Source organism: Stomoxys calcitrans, chromosome 3 (assembly GCF_963082655.1).
Source record: "Stomoxys calcitrans chromosome 3, idStoCalc2.1, whole genome shotgun sequence".
NCBI classification, from domain to species: Eukaryota; Metazoa; Arthropoda; class Insecta; order Diptera; family Muscidae; genus Stomoxys; species Stomoxys calcitrans.
The window spans coordinates 122541794-122560282 of record NC_081554.1 but is presented as its reverse complement, the minus strand read 5'-3'; the positions used below and the strand labels follow the sequence as shown (position 1 = coordinate 122560282).

The 18489-nt window shown below is 37.9% G+C and overlaps 1 protein-coding gene across 1 annotated transcript; it reads left to right on the top strand.

Annotated features, from left to right (window-relative positions):
* The first annotated feature begins 493 nt into the window (after positions 1-493).
* On the top strand, positions 494-7054 carry LOC131996120 (histone H4-like). Its single transcript, XM_059365570.1, has 2 exons — positions 494-775; positions 6749-7054. Exons 1-2 carry the CDS (start codon positions 494-496, stop codon positions 7052-7054), a joined length of 588 nt encoding a protein of 195 aa, XP_059221553.1.
* Positions 7055-18489: the final 11435 nt, after the last annotated feature.

Sequence of the window (18489 nt, the reverse complement as noted above, 5' to 3'; positions counted from 1 at the left end):
GAGGCAGGGCATTTATATGTTGATGGGCGTCTCCTCTTCTATCATCGGAGAGCTGACTCTTATGGTCTAAGGGACTTGGTCTATGATCCTACGCAGTAGGGATGGTGACTGCAACAATTGTAAATAGTGTACATAGTTAGTCTTAAGTATAGGTTAGTTGATAGAATTAAGTTATATATTAATTGGAAAGCTGCCTTGGCCTTTTTAAATCTATTTTTTGGGTCTAACTTTTTGTTTTTGTTTGAATTTTAATTTTCATTTTGATGTATGTAGTAACTGTTGCCTAAGAACGCAGTACAATTGAATTTAATGTAGAGTACTCAAGATCGCATTAGCAAGGAGATAGTAGTTCTAAGAATTTATCAGTAAGCGCCTCTGTTACATGCAAATATGAATTTAGAAATAAAGCGTTATATTTGAATTGAATTGAACATGGTAAGTATTAGTTCTTGTGCATAACTTGTGAAGTGAATTTAATTTAAAAAGTGAAAAAATGACTGGTCGTGGTAAAGGTGGCAAAGGCTTGGGAAAAGGTGGCGCTAAACGTCATCGTAAAGTGTTGCGTGATAACATCCAAGGTATCACCAAGCCTGCAATCAGACGTTTGGCTCGTCGTGGCGGTGTAAAGCGTATCTCTGGATTGATTTACGAAGAAACCCGTGGTGTCCTGAAGGTGTTTTTGGAAAACGTTATTCGTGATGCTGTCACCTACACTGAACACGCTAAGCGTAAAACCGTCACCGCTATGGATGTCGTCTACGCTTTGAAGAGACAAGGCCGCACTTTGTACGGTTTCGGCGGTTAAACATTATCTTGACGCTATTTTGGAGAAAATTTTAAGAACTTTAAAACTAAAACAATCGGTCCTTTTCAGGACCACAAAACATATTTAAAAAGAGATATATCTTGTTATAAATTTTTACTAAAAAAAAATACATAAAATTTATTTGAAAATAAATATTACCATTTTTCAATTTGCCGTCGGCCAAAATGTAGCTTCTATAATATACATACATACATGACGAAACTAAAACCGACGCCATTAGAACAATACGATGAAACGATGGTATACAACACTAAAAAGCATACATACACACAGATACCAAAATGCACGCATATACTACCATTAAATGTTTCCTTTGCTTGGAGCTGCTAACTTTGTCACAAATGTACGAAGAGGGACGATCGTAGATACTTCGTTTCGATGTTTTGTTATTACATATGCCAATTTTTTTCAGCATCAGAAAATGAACAATGATTACCATGTGATATTCAAATGTAAAATAAATAGTTTTTACAGTACCCTAATGGTAACATTGATCCTATTAAATGCCGATAATCTTGAGTAGGGTCGATAAAACTAAATTCTTATTATGTTAATGTATGCAAATAGGCGAAATGTTGATGCATGATAATTGATAACTGATAATTATGACATGTATATTAAAAGACCTGCAATAGTCGATAAGATGTAAACATATTTGAAAATGTTTACCTATAAACAATAGATGGCAGATTTTTTTGTATTTACGCCTAAAACAGGATTGTTTAAGGAAATTTCGAATAACGAAATTGCTAGCAAATTACCAAATCCACTGAAAAAAAAAATCGACCAAAAAATATTTTTTAAATTTAACTACAATTAAAATTTTATTTATTATTTAAAACTATTTTTTAAGTAAATTTTCTTGATAAAATAAGGTTTGATATAGTTTTTTCTCTTTTAAAAAAATTTTTGTCGTCCTGAAAAGGACGGATTGTTGTTGATTTATACGATGGCCTGTATTTACATTTTTTCTTTGATGCTCGTAGATAATTTAAGCCTTCTTTTCGGTCTTCTTGGGCAAGAGAACAGCTTGGATGTTTGGCAATACACCACCTTGAGCAATGGTGACACCGGACAGCAATTTGTTCAATTCTTCGTCATTACGGATAGCCAATTGCAAGTGACGGGGGATAATTCTTGTCTTCTTGTTGTCACGAGCAGCGTTGCCAGCCAATTCAAGAACTTCAGCGGCCAAATACTCCATGACAGCAGCCAAGTAAACTGGAGCTCCGGCACCAACACGTTCAGCATAGTTGCCTTTGCGCAACAAACGATGGATACGACCGACGGGGAATTGAAGACCAGCACGGTTGGAACGGGACTTTGCCTTTCCCTTAACTTTGCCACCTTTACCACGACCAGACATTTTTAGTTATTTTTTTTTTTAATTCACTTCACTTAGCACTGAAACACAAATGATATTAGTTCGCAGCATGAACTGCAGTATTTATACTTTCGGATCCAACGTGTAGCTAATTTTAGAGGGTTGTTTTCGTAAACATAGCGACTGTTTTCGTCTACCTGAATATCTTGTGCATGAAATGGTTTAAATATTCCGAGTAAGCCATCAAACACACAAAATCGTGAACAGTGTTAAAAGTGTTTGTGTGACTTAAAAAAAAAACCAAGTGAAAATGCCTCCAAAAGCCAGTGGTAAAGCAGCAAAGAAGGCCGGCAAAGCCCAAAAGAACATCACTAAGGGTGACAAGACCAAGAGACGCACCAAGCGTAAGGAGAGTTATGCTATCTACATTTACAAAGTGTTGAAGCAAGTCCATCCCGATACTGGTATCTCCTCAAAGGCCATGAGCATCATGAACAGTTTCGTCAACGATATCTTTGAACGTATCGCCGCCGAAGCCTCCCGTTTGGCTCACTACAACAAGCGTTCCACCATCACCAGTCGGGAAATCCAAACTGCCGTCCGTCTATTATTGCCCGGTGAGTTGGCTAAGCACGCTGTCAGTGAAGGTACCAAAGCCGTTACTAAGTACACCAGCTCCAAGTAAATGGCATACTTATTTCGTCGTACAATATTTTCCCTACAACATCAAAGGCCCTTTTCAGGGCCACAAAATAAATTAAAAAAGAGACTTAATTCGTTATTCAACTAAAATTAATTTATATTTACAAATTTAAAGAAAAAATATATCTACCACTCACCCTCACATTGCCCTTATTACTTTTTTAAAATAAAATATGTATACTACCCATACTCTAATATTGCCCTCCTTGCTTAGCACCATCTACATCTACAGTAATATGATCAACACATATTGCTCTTATGCTCAAACACTCGGTATGCAACGTTGTATTGATGTTCGAGTATATGTGAGCGTGTGTGTTGATACTAAATTTTTTAGGGATGTATACTAGTATGTTAGCGTGAAATGGTGTAGAGATGTATATGTGGACTTATGCGTTTGTACGCGAGATCTATGGGTAGGTATGCTCGTAAAGAATGAAATAGGTATGCTAAGTGCGATTTTTGAAGGGAATATTGTACGCCACTCTCTTATTGGTTAGGTATGCTAAATGAGATTTTCTTTAACATTAAGTGATTTTCATAATTCTTAGTAATTGCTTTGGTTTATGACCCTAAGTGAAACAGTTAATCCAGTTGCGGAAAAAATCCCATTTAACATGTGATTACTTAAATTTCCTTAAAGGGTAATGTATTCCCATATTAGGTAACAATGGTATTAAAAGATTTCAACAGATGTTTTACAGCTACGAAAAGGGCTGTGATTAGCTTTTCCCTTAAAATTAACATAGTATTTATTAGGTAATTAAAAAATTGTTTGAGTTAAATTTGGTCTCTTTTTAAAAATTTTTTTGTAGCCCTGAAAAGGGCTGTTAGATATACTGCTTTCGAATATCGAAAATAATCATTTTGACATGATAAGTAATTTTGCATGGAAAAATTACTTCTTAGCGGCGGTCTTCTTGGCAGCTGGCTTCTTTGCTGCGGCAGCCTTTTTGGGCTTGGCAGCGGTGGTTTTTGCCTTGGGTGCCTTTGGTTTAGTGGCTGATGCTTTGGCGGCTGTTTTTGCGGGTTTAGCTTTAACTGTACCTGTCTTTTTGGCAGTTTTAGCCTTGGCCTTTTCGGTCTTCTTCTTCTCGGCGGTCTTTTTAGCAGCGGAAGGCTTCTTTGCAGCGGCTTTCTTTTCACCGGCTGCCTTTTTGGGTGCTGCTGCCTTCTTTTTCTTATCACCGGCTGGGACCTTCTTCTTCTTTTCAGCGCTCTTTGCTTTAGGTTCCTTCGAGGCAGATGGGGACAATTTGAATGAACCGGAGGCACCCTTACCTTTAGTTTGGATCAATTTTCCACTAGCAACAGCGCTCTTCAAGTACTTCTTGATGAATGGGGCCAATTTTACAGCATCAACTTTGTATGTGCTGGCCAAGTATTTCTTGATGGCAGGCAATGAGGAACCACCACGTTCTTTCAATGTTTTGATGGCAGCATCGACCATTTGTTGGGTTGGTGGATGGCTTGGGGCAGCAGAGGGTTTCTTTGCCTTGGCAGCGGCTTTCTTAGGTGCCTTTTTCTCAACAGCGGCGACTGGAGATGCGGTGGCTTCAACAACGGCGGCGTCAGACATGATTTCACTTATATTTTTCTTTTTAAACACACTTTAACACTTTGTAAATATACACTCACTACTGGTGTACGCTGATTGGTTGAAAATATGGTTTCAACCTTTAGACTAGTGATGGCTGGGTACATCGAAATTATGAGAAGTACATAGTAGTCAACTACGAAATTTTGCGAAACGTTGTGTGGAAGCGAATAAAAATTTTTACAAAAGTTTTCACAGAATTATTCATTTTACGATGAGATAGTAACAATTTCTTTTTATTTTTTATACAATTCTTCTAGTAGAGATATCCAGCTAATCATTAAAGAAAATCCGAGTTAATTATCTTTAAGCGTTACCGAGTTATAAGGGTTTGAGTTGAAAGTTTATAAAAATGTTATGATAAAATTGTAACTAAATTATAAAAATTTTCCAATTTTTATTGAAAATTGGTTTTTATAAAAATTTAGTATGGAATCTTGATATGTTTTCTTGAAAGAAGTGTAAAAAAAAGTGAAAATTTGGATGATTTTCATAGTGAAATAATCGATTTTATTATGTAGTCTATGACAGTTGAATTCACCATATTGGCGTATTTTCCATGAATAAAAGTTTTTCTGCAAATTAATTTGAAAGCTCTAATGTAAAAATGTTTTAGGAAAATTTTATCATAAAATATTATAGAAATGATAGATTTCTATTAAAATGTTACATAATTTGTAAAAAGTGTACGTTTGTTACGAAAAGTCTAAAATATTACGATGCTATGTTATACCAACGTCGTTGGCTATGCAAAATGTGCGGTGAGCTCTATTGCATTTATTATAAAATATTTTTTTCTATATAAAGTGGACTTGAAACTAAATAAAAAATTTAAAAATGTAAATTCTAAACAATGTATTGTTGCAATCACAAATTTAAAAAAATATATAATTTTTTTTTGGAAATTAAACACAAATTCAAAAATGCCCTTGTCTAAGCAAGCAAATGTAGAACAGTTGCATACCGAACGAAATCTATTTCCCTTTAATAATTTAAAATATTAAAATACTATTTTATTCTTTTTAAAACAGTTTTTAGAATAGCAAAAAATATCATTTGTTTAAAAATAATAAAAAATACAGAAAAAACTTATATTCAATGTATCTAAATTATCTATTTAAGGTTAAAATTCTCTCGAATGTATTGGCCTGCCTGTTTTTATCTTCATTCATTCTTGTTATGTAGCTACTACGAAAAATCAAATTTTGCAAAAAGAATAACAGCAAATATACTGTTGCTAATAGAAAATAAAAATTTTCAGTTTAACATAAAAAGTAAATTAAATAATTTTTTTTTAAAAAAAAGTTTTTGATTTCGCTCCATGTTTTGAAACCCAATATTACCAAAAGTAAAACGCATAGAAAAGAAAAAAATTTTTTTAATATAAATAGTGTATTTTTCCATCCCCAAAAAAAGACTATATTTATTTATTTTAATAAAAATAAAAAGGTGTAAGTTTTGAATAAATTTTTTTCTCTTTTTTATAAAAATATTGTGGTCCTGAAAAGGACCGATTGTTTTTGTAAAAAAAAGTTGGCTTTTAAAATGTCAATAATTTAAGCACGTTCTCCACGAATACGTCTGGCCAATTGGATATCCTTGGGCATGATGGTGACACGCTTGGCATGGATGGCACACAAGTTGGTATCTTCGAAGAGACCGACCAAGTAGGCTTCGCTAGCTTCTTGCAAGGCCATGACAGCAGAGCTCTGGAAACGCAAGTCAGTCTTGAAATCTTGGGCAATTTCACGAACCAAACGTTGGAAAGGCAATTTGCGGATCAACAACTCAGTACTCTTCTGGTAGCGACGGATTTCACGCAAAGCAACGGTACCAGGGCGGAAACGATGTGGCTTCTTAACACCACCGGTGGCTGGTGCGCTCTTACGAGCAGCTTTGGTAGCCAATTGCTTACGAGGGGCTTTGCCACCAGTAGATTTACGGGCAGTTTGCTTAGTACGAGCCATTTTTCACTAGAGGTTTTTAGTTCACTTCACGATATGCACACAAACACTGTTAACACTGTAATAGTTGCCTTACGGAGCGATTCCCGATATTTATAGAAAAAATTTGGCGGGCTACAGTTTCCAATAAGGGTGTGTGCTGCGTATATGCTTCAACATTTGTATCTGTACACACGAAGTGTATACGAACAACCCCGAAGATAGATCGAAGCGTATGTGTATGTAGTAAATTCAGAGCGGATTTTGTATAAATATGAGGTATCGCAGCATGGTAAGTATTAGTTCTTGTGCATAACTTGTGAAGTGAATTTAATTTAAAAAGTGAAAAAATGACTGGTCGTGGTAAAGGTGGCAAAGGCTTGGGAAAAGGTGGCGCTAAACGTCATCGTAAAGTGTTGCGTGATAACATCCAAGGTATCACCAAGCCTGCAATCAGACGTTTGGCTCGTCGTGGCGGTGTAAAGCGTATCTCTGGATTGATTTACGAAGAAACCCGTGGTGTCCTGAAGGTGTTTTTGGAAAACGTTATTCGTGATGCTGTCACCTACACTGAACACGCTAAGCGTAAAACCGTCACCGCTATGGATGTCGTCTACGCTTTGAAGAGACAAGGCCGCACTTTGTACGGTTTCGGCGGTTAAACATTATCTTGACGCTATTTTGGAGAAAATTTTAAGAACTTTAAAACTAAAACAATCGGTCCTTTTCAGGACCACAAAACATATTTAAAAAGAGATATATCTTGTTATAAATTTTTACTAAAAAAAAATACATAAAATTTATTTGAAAATAAATATTACCATTTTTCAATTTGCCGTCGGCCAAAATGTAGCTTCTATAATATACATACATACATGACGAAACTAAAACCGACGCCATTAGAACAATACGATGAAACGATGGTATACAACACTAAAAAGCATACATACACACAGATACCAAAATGCACGCATATACTACCATTAAATGTTTCCTTTGCTTGGAGCTGCTAACTTTGTCACAAATGTACGAAGAGGGACGATCGTAGATACTTCGTTTCGATGTTTTGTTATTACATATGCCAATTTTTTTCAGCATCAGAAAATGAACAATGATTACCATGTGATATTCAAATGTAAAATAAATAGTTTTTACAGTACCCTAATGGTAACATTGATCCTATTAAATGCCGATAATCTTGAGTAGGGTCGATAAAACTAAATTCTTATTATGTTAATGTATGCAAATAGGCGAAATGTTGATGCATGATAATTGATAACTGATAATTATGACATGTATATTAAAAGACCTGCAATAGTCGATAAGATGTAAACATATTTGAAAATGTTTACCTATAAACAATAGATGGCAGATTTTTTTGTATTTACGCCTAAAACAGGATTGTTTAAGGAAATTTCGAATAACGAAATTGCTAGCAAATTACCAAATCCACTGAAAAAAAAAATCGACCAAAAAATATTTTTTAAATTTAACTACAATTAAAATTTTATTTATTATTTAAAACTATTTTTTAAGTAAATTTTCTTGATAAAATAAGGTTTGATATAGTTTTTTCTCTTTTAAAAAAATTTTTGTCGTCCTGAAAAGGACGGATTGTTGTTGATTTATACGATGGCCTGTATTTACATTTTTTCTTTGATGCTCGTAGATAATTTAAGCCTTCTTTTCGGTCTTCTTGGGCAAGAGAACAGCTTGGATGTTTGGCAATACACCACCTTGAGCAATGGTGACACCGGACAGCAATTTGTTCAATTCTTCGTCATTACGGATAGCCAATTGCAAGTGACGGGGGATAATTCTTGTCTTCTTGTTGTCACGAGCAGCGTTGCCAGCCAATTCAAGAACTTCAGCGGCCAAATACTCCATGACAGCAGCCAAGTAAACTGGAGCTCCGGCACCAACACGTTCAGCATAGTTGCCTTTGCGCAACAAACGATGGATACGACCGACGGGGAATTGAAGACCAGCACGGTTGGAACGGGACTTTGCCTTTCCCTTAACTTTGCCACCTTTACCACGACCAGACATTTTTAGTTATTTTTTTTTTTAATTCACTTCACTTAGCACTGAAACACAAATGATATTAGTTCGCAGCATGAACTGCAGTATTTATACTTTCGGATCCAACGTGTAGCTAATTTTAGAGGGTTGTTTTCGTAAACATAGCGACTGTTTTCGTCTACCTGAATATCTTGTGCATGAAATGGTTTAAATATTCCGAGTAAGCCATCAAACACACAAAATCGTGAACAGTGTTAAAAGTGTTTGTGTGACTTAAAAAAAAAACCAAGTGAAAATGCCTCCAAAAGCCAGTGGTAAAGCAGCAAAGAAGGCCGGCAAAGCCCAAAAGAACATCACTAAGGGTGACAAGACCAAGAGACGCACCAAGCGTAAGGAGAGTTATGCTATCTACATTTACAAAGTGTTGAAGCAAGTCCATCCCGATACTGGTATCTCCTCAAAGGCCATGAGCATCATGAACAGTTTCGTCAACGATATCTTTGAACGTATCGCCGCCGAAGCCTCCCGTTTGGCTCACTACAACAAGCGTTCCACCATCACCAGTCGGGAAATCCAAACTGCCGTCCGTCTATTATTGCCCGGTGAGTTGGCTAAGCACGCTGTCAGTGAAGGTACCAAAGCCGTTACTAAGTACACCAGCTCCAAGTAAATGGCATACTTATTTCGTCGTACAATATTTTCCCTACAACATCAAAGGCCCTTTTCAGGGCCACAAAATAAATTAAAAAAGAGACTTAATTCGTTATTCAACTAAAATTAATTTATATTTACAAATTTAAAGAAAAAATATATCTACCACTCACCCTCACATTGCCCTTATTACTTTTTTAAAATAAAATATGTATACTACCCATACTCTAATATTGCCCTCCTTGCTTAGCACCATCTACATCTACAGTAATATGATCAACACATATTGCTCTTATGCTCAAACACTCGGTATGCAACGTTGTATTGATGTTCGAGTATATGTGAGCGTGTGTGTTGATACTAAATTTTTTAGGGATGTATACTAGTATGTTAGCGTGAAATGGTGTAGAGATGTATATGTGGACTTATGCGTTTGTACGCGAGATCTATGGGTAGGTATGCTCGTAAAGAATGAAATAGGTATGCTAAGTGCGATTTTTGAAGGGAATATTGTACGCCACTCTCTTATTGGTTAGGTATGCTAAATGAGATTTTCTTTAACATTAAGTGATTTTCATAATTCTTAGTAATTGCTTTGGTTTATGACCCTAAGTGAAACAGTTAATCCAGTTGCGGAAAAAATCCCATTTAACATGTGATTACTTAAATTTCCTTAAAGGGTAATGTATTCCCATATTAGGTAACAATGGTATTAAAAGATTTCAACAGATGTTTTACAGCTACGAAAAGGGCTGTGATTAGCTTTTCCCTTAAAATTAACATAGTATTTATTAGGTAATTAAAAAATTGTTTGAGTTAAATTTGGTCTCTTTTTAAAAATTTTTTTGTAGCCCTGAAAAGGGCTGTTAGATATACTGCTTTCGAATATCGAAAATAATCATTTTGACATGATAAGTAATTTTGCATGGAAAAATTACTTCTTAGCGGCGGTCTTCTTGGCAGCTGGCTTCTTTGCTGCGGCAGCCTTTTTGGGCTTGGCAGCGGTGGTTTTTGCCTTGGGTGCCTTTGGTTTAGTGGCTGATGCTTTGGCGGCTGTTTTTGCGGGTTTAGCTTTAACTGTACCTGTCTTTTTGGCAGTTTTAGCCTTGGCCTTTTCGGTCTTCTTCTTCTCGGCGGTCTTTTTAGCAGCGGAAGGCTTCTTTGCAGCGGCTTTCTTTTCACCGGCTGCCTTTTTGGGTGCTGCTGCCTTCTTTTTCTTATCACCGGCTGGGACCTTCTTCTTCTTTTCAGCGCTCTTTGCTTTAGGTTCCTTCGAGGCAGATGGGGACAATTTGAATGAACCGGAGGCACCCTTACCTTTAGTTTGGATCAATTTTCCACTAGCAACAGCGCTCTTCAAGTACTTCTTGATGAATGGGGCCAATTTTACAGCATCAACTTTGTATGTGCTGGCCAAGTATTTCTTGATGGCAGGCAATGAGGAACCACCACGTTCTTTCAATGTTTTGATGGCAGCATCGACCATTTGTTGGGTTGGTGGATGGCTTGGGGCAGCAGAGGGTTTCTTTGCCTTGGCAGCGGCTTTCTTAGGTGCCTTTTTCTCAACAGCGGCGACTGGAGATGCGGTGGCTTCAACAACGGCGGCGTCAGACATGATTTCACTTATATTTTTCTTTTTAAACACACTTTAACACTTTGTAAATATACACTCACTACTGGTGTACGCTGATTGGTTGAAAATATGGTTTCAACCTTTAGACTAGTGATGGCTGGGTACATCGAAATTATGAGAAGTACATAGTAGTCAACTACGAAATTTTGCGAAACGTTGTGTGGAAGCGAATAAAAATTTTTACAAAAGTTTTCACAGAATTATTCATTTTACGATGAGATAGTAACAATTTCTTTTTATTTTTTATACAATTCTTCTAGTAGAGATATCCAGCTAATCATTAAAGAAAATCCGAGTTAATTATCTTTAAGCGTTACCGAGTTATAAGGGTTTGAGTTGAAAGTTTATAAAAATGTTATGATAAAATTGTAACTAAATTATAAAAATTTTCCAATTTTTATTGAAAATTGGTTTTTATAAAAATTTAGTATGGAATCTTGATATGTTTTCTTGAAAGAAGTGTAAAAAAAAGTGAAAATTTGGATGATTTTCATAGTGAAATAATCGATTTTATTATGTAGTCTATGACAGTTGAATTCACCATATTGGCGTATTTTCCATGAATAAAAGTTTTTCTGCAAATTAATTTGAAAGCTCTAATGTAAAAATGTTTTAGGAAAATTTTATCATAAAATATTATAGAAATGATAGATTTCTATTAAAATGTTACATAATTTGTAAAAAGTGTACGTTTGTTACGAAAAGTCTAAAATATTACGATGCTATGTTATACCAACGTCGTTGGCTATGCAAAATGTGCGGTGAGCTCTATTGCATTTATTATAAAATATTTTTTTCTATATAAAGTGGACTTGAAACTAAATAAAAAATTTAAAAATGTAAATTCTAAACAATGTATTGTTGCAATCACAAATTTAAAAAAATATATAATTTTTTTTTGGAAATTAAACACAAATTCAAAAATGCCCTTGTCTAAGCAAGCAAATGTAGAACAGTTGCATACCGAACGAAATCTATTTCCCTTTAATAATTTAAAATATTAAAATACTATTTTATTCTTTTTAAAACAGTTTTTAGAATAGCAAAAAATATCATTTGTTTAAAAATAATAAAAAATACAGAAAAAATTTATATTCAATGTATCTAAATTATCTATTTAAGGTTAAAATTCTCTCGAATGTATTGGCCTGCCTGTTTTTATCTTCATTCATTCTTGTTATGTAGCTACTACGAAAAATCAAATTTTGCAAAAAGAATAACAGCAAATATACTGTTGCTAATAGAAAATAAAAATTTTCAGTTTAACATAAAAAGTAAATTAAATAATTTTTTTTTAAAAAAAAGTTTTTGATTTCGCTCCATGTTTTGAAACCCAATATTACCAAAAGTAAAACGCATAGAAAAGAAAAAAATTTTTTTAATATAAATAGTGTATTTTTCCATCCCCAAAAAAAGACTATATTTATTTATTTTAATAAAAATAAAAAGGTGTAAGTTTTGAATAAATTTTTTTCTCTTTTTTATAAAAATATTGTGGTCCTGAAAAGGACCGATTGTTTTTGTAAAAAAAAGTTGGCTTTTAAAATGTCAATAATTTAAGCACGTTCTCCACGAATACGTCTGGCCAATTGGATATCCTTGGGCATGATGGTGACACGCTTGGCATGGATGGCACACAAGTTGGTATCTTCGAAGAGACCGACCAAGTAGGCTTCGCTAGCTTCTTGCAAGGCCATGACAGCAGAGCTCTGGAAACGCAAGTCAGTCTTGAAATCTTGGGCAATTTCACGAACCAAACGTTGGAAAGGCAATTTGCGGATCAACAACTCAGTACTCTTCTGGTAGCGACGGATTTCACGCAAAGCAACGGTACCAGGGCGGAAACGATGTGGCTTCTTAACACCACCGGTGGCTGGTGCGCTCTTACGAGCAGCTTTGGTAGCCAATTGCTTACGAGGGGCTTTGCCACCAGTAGATTTACGGGCAGTTTGCTTAGTACGAGCCATTTTTCACTAGAGGTTTTTAGTTCACTTCACGATATGCACACAAACACTGTTAACACTGTAATAGTTGCCTTACGGAGCGATTCCCGATATTTATAGAAAAAATTTGGCGGGCTACAGTTTCCAATAAGGGTGTGTGCTGCGTATATGCTTCAACATTTGTATCTGTACACACGAAGTGTATACGAACAACCCCGAAGATAGATCGAAGCGTATGTGTATGTAGTAAATTCAGAGCGGATTTTGTATAAATATGAGGTATCGCAGCATGGTAAGTATTATTATTCAGTGTTTGGTGTTCGAAGCGTAAACATCAAGAGCGGATAACTGAAAGTGGAAGTGACAACAAATTTTAATCTCGAAGATAGTTCGAACAAATTTTAATCTCAAACTGAAACGAAATTGAAATTTCTTAAGTGCCTTAAGTGAGAAGAAATAGTAGGCACCAGTGCTGCGCAAAGGACAATAATTTGCATTTTGGTGCCTTTAAAACTTGAGAAGCAAGAGTAGGCATCAGTGCTGGAATTTTTACAAAAACTATCAGATGACGTCCCTTTCGATTTTGAAAATCGCATAGGAGGCGGTCAAAACACGAAGATGGAGAAGTTAAGCGAAGTAGTGGCTAATGCCTCAAATATTATTGCTGGCAACGAAATAGCACGCAAATCTGAGAAGAGAAAATCCACTGAAAAGGATTATCATTATAATAACATAAGATATGAAGCAAAAATAAGAGAACAAAATAAGCAAATCGAGGTTCTTAATACGAATCTCAAGATGACCACGGAGAAGTTTGTGGAAGCAGATGCAAAAAGATTGCACGCGGAAAAGCGAGTAGATGATCTGGAAGCTAAGTTAAACAGCCTCATGAAAGACCTAGCGGGCAAGGAAGTCCGTGTTAATCTACAACTGCCGAGAGAGTGGGCAACAGCAGATTCATATCAGCCCAATACTACTAAGAAGGATGACTGGATTGTTGATTCTAATTTAATTAATGGTGATGTGTCAGTGGGAAGCCGTAGCACTGATATACCGGAGAATAGCCAAGTAACTCCGATGGAGGAAGAAGCTGCTACTGCCGTGCAGCGGGACAATGAAGAAGCTGTGAATGCCGAACAGCAAATGGATGGTGAAGCTGGTTTCATCAAGGTGCCGTCTAGAAGAAGTACTGGAGCAATTCCGAAACAGACAGCAAAGAAGTCCACGAAGGATCATAATATGAATACGAAGAGTAACGAGGATAAAGGTAAGGCCAGTCCACCTATGATAAAAATATACAATGTTAATATTAAGAACTTCACGAAGGAGATTACAGGGCTGTTAGGTCACAGTATATTCACACTTAATATTGTAAATAGGAACATGATAGGTTTGATGGTAGGGACGGTTCAAGACCATACCATGGTCAAACAATACCTTGAGAGGGAGAAGATCTCATTTTTTACGTTTACGCCTAAGATTTTAAGGCCATATTCGCTTGTAGTGAGAGGGCTCTCAGACACGTATGACGTGGATGACCTCAAGGAGTTCATTGAGGAGAGAAAACTGAATCTGAAGGTAGTCAACATTATTAAGGCATTTAATGACAGGTGGATAGTGCAGCTGGATAGGGAGTCTGACATCGGCGCATTTAGGAAACTACGATACCTCCTTAACTGTAGGGTCTCGATAGGTAGGTACAGGAAGAAGGGCATAACACAATGCAGAAATTGCCAGAGATTCGGGCATGCATCTACCAATTGCAGTATGCCATACCGCTGCGTTAAATGCGGAGGCGACCATGGCCCAGGAAAATGTGCAGTTCCCAATAAGGAACAGGAGAAAGAGGTGCTGAAGACAGATCCTAAGACAGGCCAAGTTGTGAAGACAGTGGAGCACCCAGTAAGGTGTGTGAACTGTGGGAACGAGGGCCACGTGGCAAGTTCGAAGCAGTGCCCGGTCCGGCGGAGGATATTGGAAGGAAGAACCGGAAATCGAAAGGTCGTTGTTAATATGGCGCCACATGCTGGTGTGGCACCTACGACTGTTGAGATCCCATTATCGCGAAATACCGCCTCATCAGTGGGTGCGACAAAGGCTATGCCGAAGAATAATAGTACTGTTTCCTATGCGGGCGCAGTAAGGAACAGGTCGACGGACGGTGGTGCATCCCCAGCGACTGCTACGGATATTACAGGAACCGTGACACACACCATGAGGTTCTTCGATGGAGAATGTGAGAGACTTCTAGGCGGGGACTTCCTCACTATATTTAACAAGGTTGGCGGTTATCTTGCTGACTACAGGAGATTGAAGACCGATGAAGAGAGGACACGCGCCATGGTAGGGCTTATGGCGACTCTAGTGATGGACAGATAATGACCTATAAGTGCATCTTTATTAATGCGAACTCGCTGGTGTCCAGATGTAAGAGACACTATATGCAGATGTTTTTAGATCGTCATAAGCCCGATGTGTTGCTGGTGGCGGAACATAAATTGACTAGTAGGAATAGGATATGTTTTAAAGGATATAGATCCTTTATAGGAAATAGGACAGGCGGAGGCGGTGGTGGCACCGCAATTTTTATGAGGGAGGGAATAAGAGGTGAGAGGATATCGGCGGACCTAGGCAGGATAGAAAATACTGTAGTCAGGGTGAGTACAGTCAATGGAAGAGGATTTATTATAGCGTCTCTATACCTGAGACCACTGGATACACTGAGGATGGCAGAATTGGAGGCCTTGAAGGGTCTTATAGGTGCAGACGAGGCGATCATAGGGGCAGACCTGAATGCCAGACATGTGCAATGGGGAGATCATACAGATAATGGCAGTGGCAGGACATTGGCGAGGTGGTTGGAGCGCGAAACCATACTAGTACTGAGAAGAACGGCGGGACCGACAAGAATTGCCGCGCAATCCCGCTCATATATAGATTTCTTCTTGACGACAGTCGGGATAGTGAGGACAGAGATCGAAAGGAGCGAAGGAGGCCTTCGGACGCTGGATTTCGAGTCAGATCATATGGCTGTTCAGCTCGATGCTGAGATGGAGACGCTGGCCACGAGGACACCTACAGAGATGTATGACTATACCACAATTAGAACGCAGGCATTCAATGCCAGGCTTGCTGCTGAACTGGCGACATGTGCGTTGCCGGATGATCGCAACGTAAACACGGAGGAGATAGATGCCGCTGTGGAGGGTGTAACAGTGGCCTTCAAATCTGCAATGGAGGAAAGTATCCGGAAGTTTAAGCCCAGGAATGGTTTAATGCGAGAGTTACCCGGTGACATCTTGAATCTTATTTCGCAGAAGAAGACCTTGAGGAGAAGGATGCATAGACTGGTAGATGTACAGGAGGCAATGACCATAAGGGCAGTGGTCAGAAATTTAGACACTATAATAAGAGAGAGAATAAAATTATTCGAGGATGACCTCTTTGTAAGACAACTGAACGGGATAAAACCAGACAACAATATGTATCGGAAAATACATGCTTTCACTGGCTCCCGAAGGAGGAAGGAGATCGGGCAACTGGTTGACGATACTGGAAGGACGATTTTAGCTGACATGGAGAAAGCCGAGACACTTGCGGAAACATTTTCAAGGATACAAGGAAATTCAGGATTACGAGACGATGATGGCGTTACAAGAGAGGAGATTTACCGCCCAATGACGACATTTGGAGATTCCCACCTTGCGAACGGAAATATGCTACCTGGGGCCAGCCCTTTGCCGATGAGACTGGTGAAACCAGGGGACATAGGAGCGGTACTTAGACGCCTGAATAATAAGAAGAGCTCGGGAGAAGATGAGATTCCCAACTATGTCCTGAGAAGGGCTGGCGAAAGGTCATGGAGACACCTTGCAACGCTATTTAATCACTGTCTAAATCTGGGTTATTTCCCAGAGAAATGGAAGAGGTCCAGGGTGATACCGATATTGAAACCGGGGAAAGATCCCACTCGTCCCGAAGGATATCGACCAATATCCTTACTTTCCAATCTGGGTAAGATGTTTGAGATATTCGTTCTGGAGAGAATAAACGAGCATATAGAGGATAAAGAAATACTGTCTCATGCGCAGTTTGGATTTAGGAGAGGTTTATCCACCGGTCATGCACTCATGTCTCTGGTGGACAAGATAAGCAGAGGACTCAACAGGAAGAGGGCCACAGTAGCTGTCAGCCTGGATTTTGAGAAGGCCTTCGACACTGTGTGGCAAGAAGGAATACTGCAGAAGATGGAAGGTACCCATGGATTTAATCCATGTCTATCCAGGCTGACACGCGACTACCTGAGGAGTAGAAGCTTCACTGTTGAAATTGGAGAAACCAGATCTGCTGACAGAGACGTTAAGGCAGGAGTGCCACAGGGTTCGGTGCTCGGCCCTGTCTTATATAACTTATATCTGGCAGACTTGCCAAGGCCGGAGAGCGATGAGACAGTAATAATATATGCCGATGATATAATCGTGGCTGCAACAAATGCCAGGGCGAAGACAGCCGAGAAGAATCTTACGAGATACCTGGAGAGACTGGGAGAATATTTCACGCAATGGAGGCTGCGACTGAATGTTCCAAAATGCCAGGCGATCATTTTCAAAGGGAAAAGGGGCAGTGTATATAGGAATGCCCGTTCATATGTTCCAAGGATAACAATCAATGGAGAGACCATAGGCAGTACCAGCACGATTAAGTACTTGGGTATCATGTTTCAGGAGGACATGTCCTTCATAAAACATGTGGACTACGTACTTAGAAAGGGATGGGCTGCCTTGGCCAACTTCAGAGGTCTGTTGTCGAAGAGAGGAGGGCTGAGCAGAAAGGTGAAGACTGCCTTATATAGACAGGTGATAAGACCCACGATGACGTACGGATTCCCGGCATGGTATACCATCAGTTCCCATCAGATGGAGCGAATCAGAGTCCTCGAGAGGAAGATGCTGGCTTACTGCCTCGAGATTAAAGGAAGGCTGGACATCACCGGCTCCTATAAGAGACCTTCATGTAGGGAGATCTACCGGGAGGGAGGATTGCCGCGCATTGACGTATTCATGTTCGGTTCTGCAGTTAGCCACCTGTCGAAATGCCAGGGCCATGTGAATGACTTGGTCAGAAATTGCGAGTTGGCAGCGGGAGAGCTGCAGAATATCCTTGATAATAGAGGTCATCTCACGCCTATGTGTATGCTGGGATTGATTGAAAAGGGTCTGGCATTTGACCGGGAGGATAGATTACTCTTTTATCACCGAAGATACGGCGAATATGGCCTTGATAACATGGTGTACAACACTGCACAGTGAGATAGCGGGGAAAGCATATTTTCTTTATTATTTTTATTATTTATTATTTTTATTATTTTGTTTCATTCATGATTTTGTAAATAGTTTATATTTTCTGTTTGTTTACATGCGATGGATTGTTTGTTTTGTTTTTTTTTTTTTTTTTTTTTTTTTTTTTTTTTTTTTTTTTTTTTTTTTCTGTTTTGTTTGGCGTTTTTTGTAAATAGTAGACATATATTAGTTTTAAGTAGTATGTAGGTAGAAGGGAGAAAGATGAGTTGGAGATCTCGGTTTTTTTTATTCCATTTTTCCGAGGCATATGAAGATGATGAGTAGGGCTTATTGCTAAATATTTATTAGAAACTGAACGGACTGGCCTTTGCCAAAGTATACTAGTAAATAGAATAATACATCTCTAGATAGACATAAGTGCTTAGAGGATAAGGGATATATATAAATATATATAGACAATAGATTTAAGTGTGATTTACATACATTGTAATAATGAATTATATGGAAAAATAAAAGACAAGTAAAAGACAAGTATACATGGTAAGTAT

What these genes read in the sequence shown, in the direction of transcription:
- LOC131996120 (XM_059365570.1), top strand. Translation starts at nt 494, where the DNA reads ATGACTGGTCGTGGTAAAGGTGGCAAAGGCTTGGGAAAAGGTGGCGCT. An exon ending in TCTACGCTTTGAAGAGACAA is followed by an intron (nt 776 to 6,748) that starts GGCCGCACTTTG and finishes GAAAAAATGACT; the next exon opens with GGTCGTGGTAAAGGTGGCAA.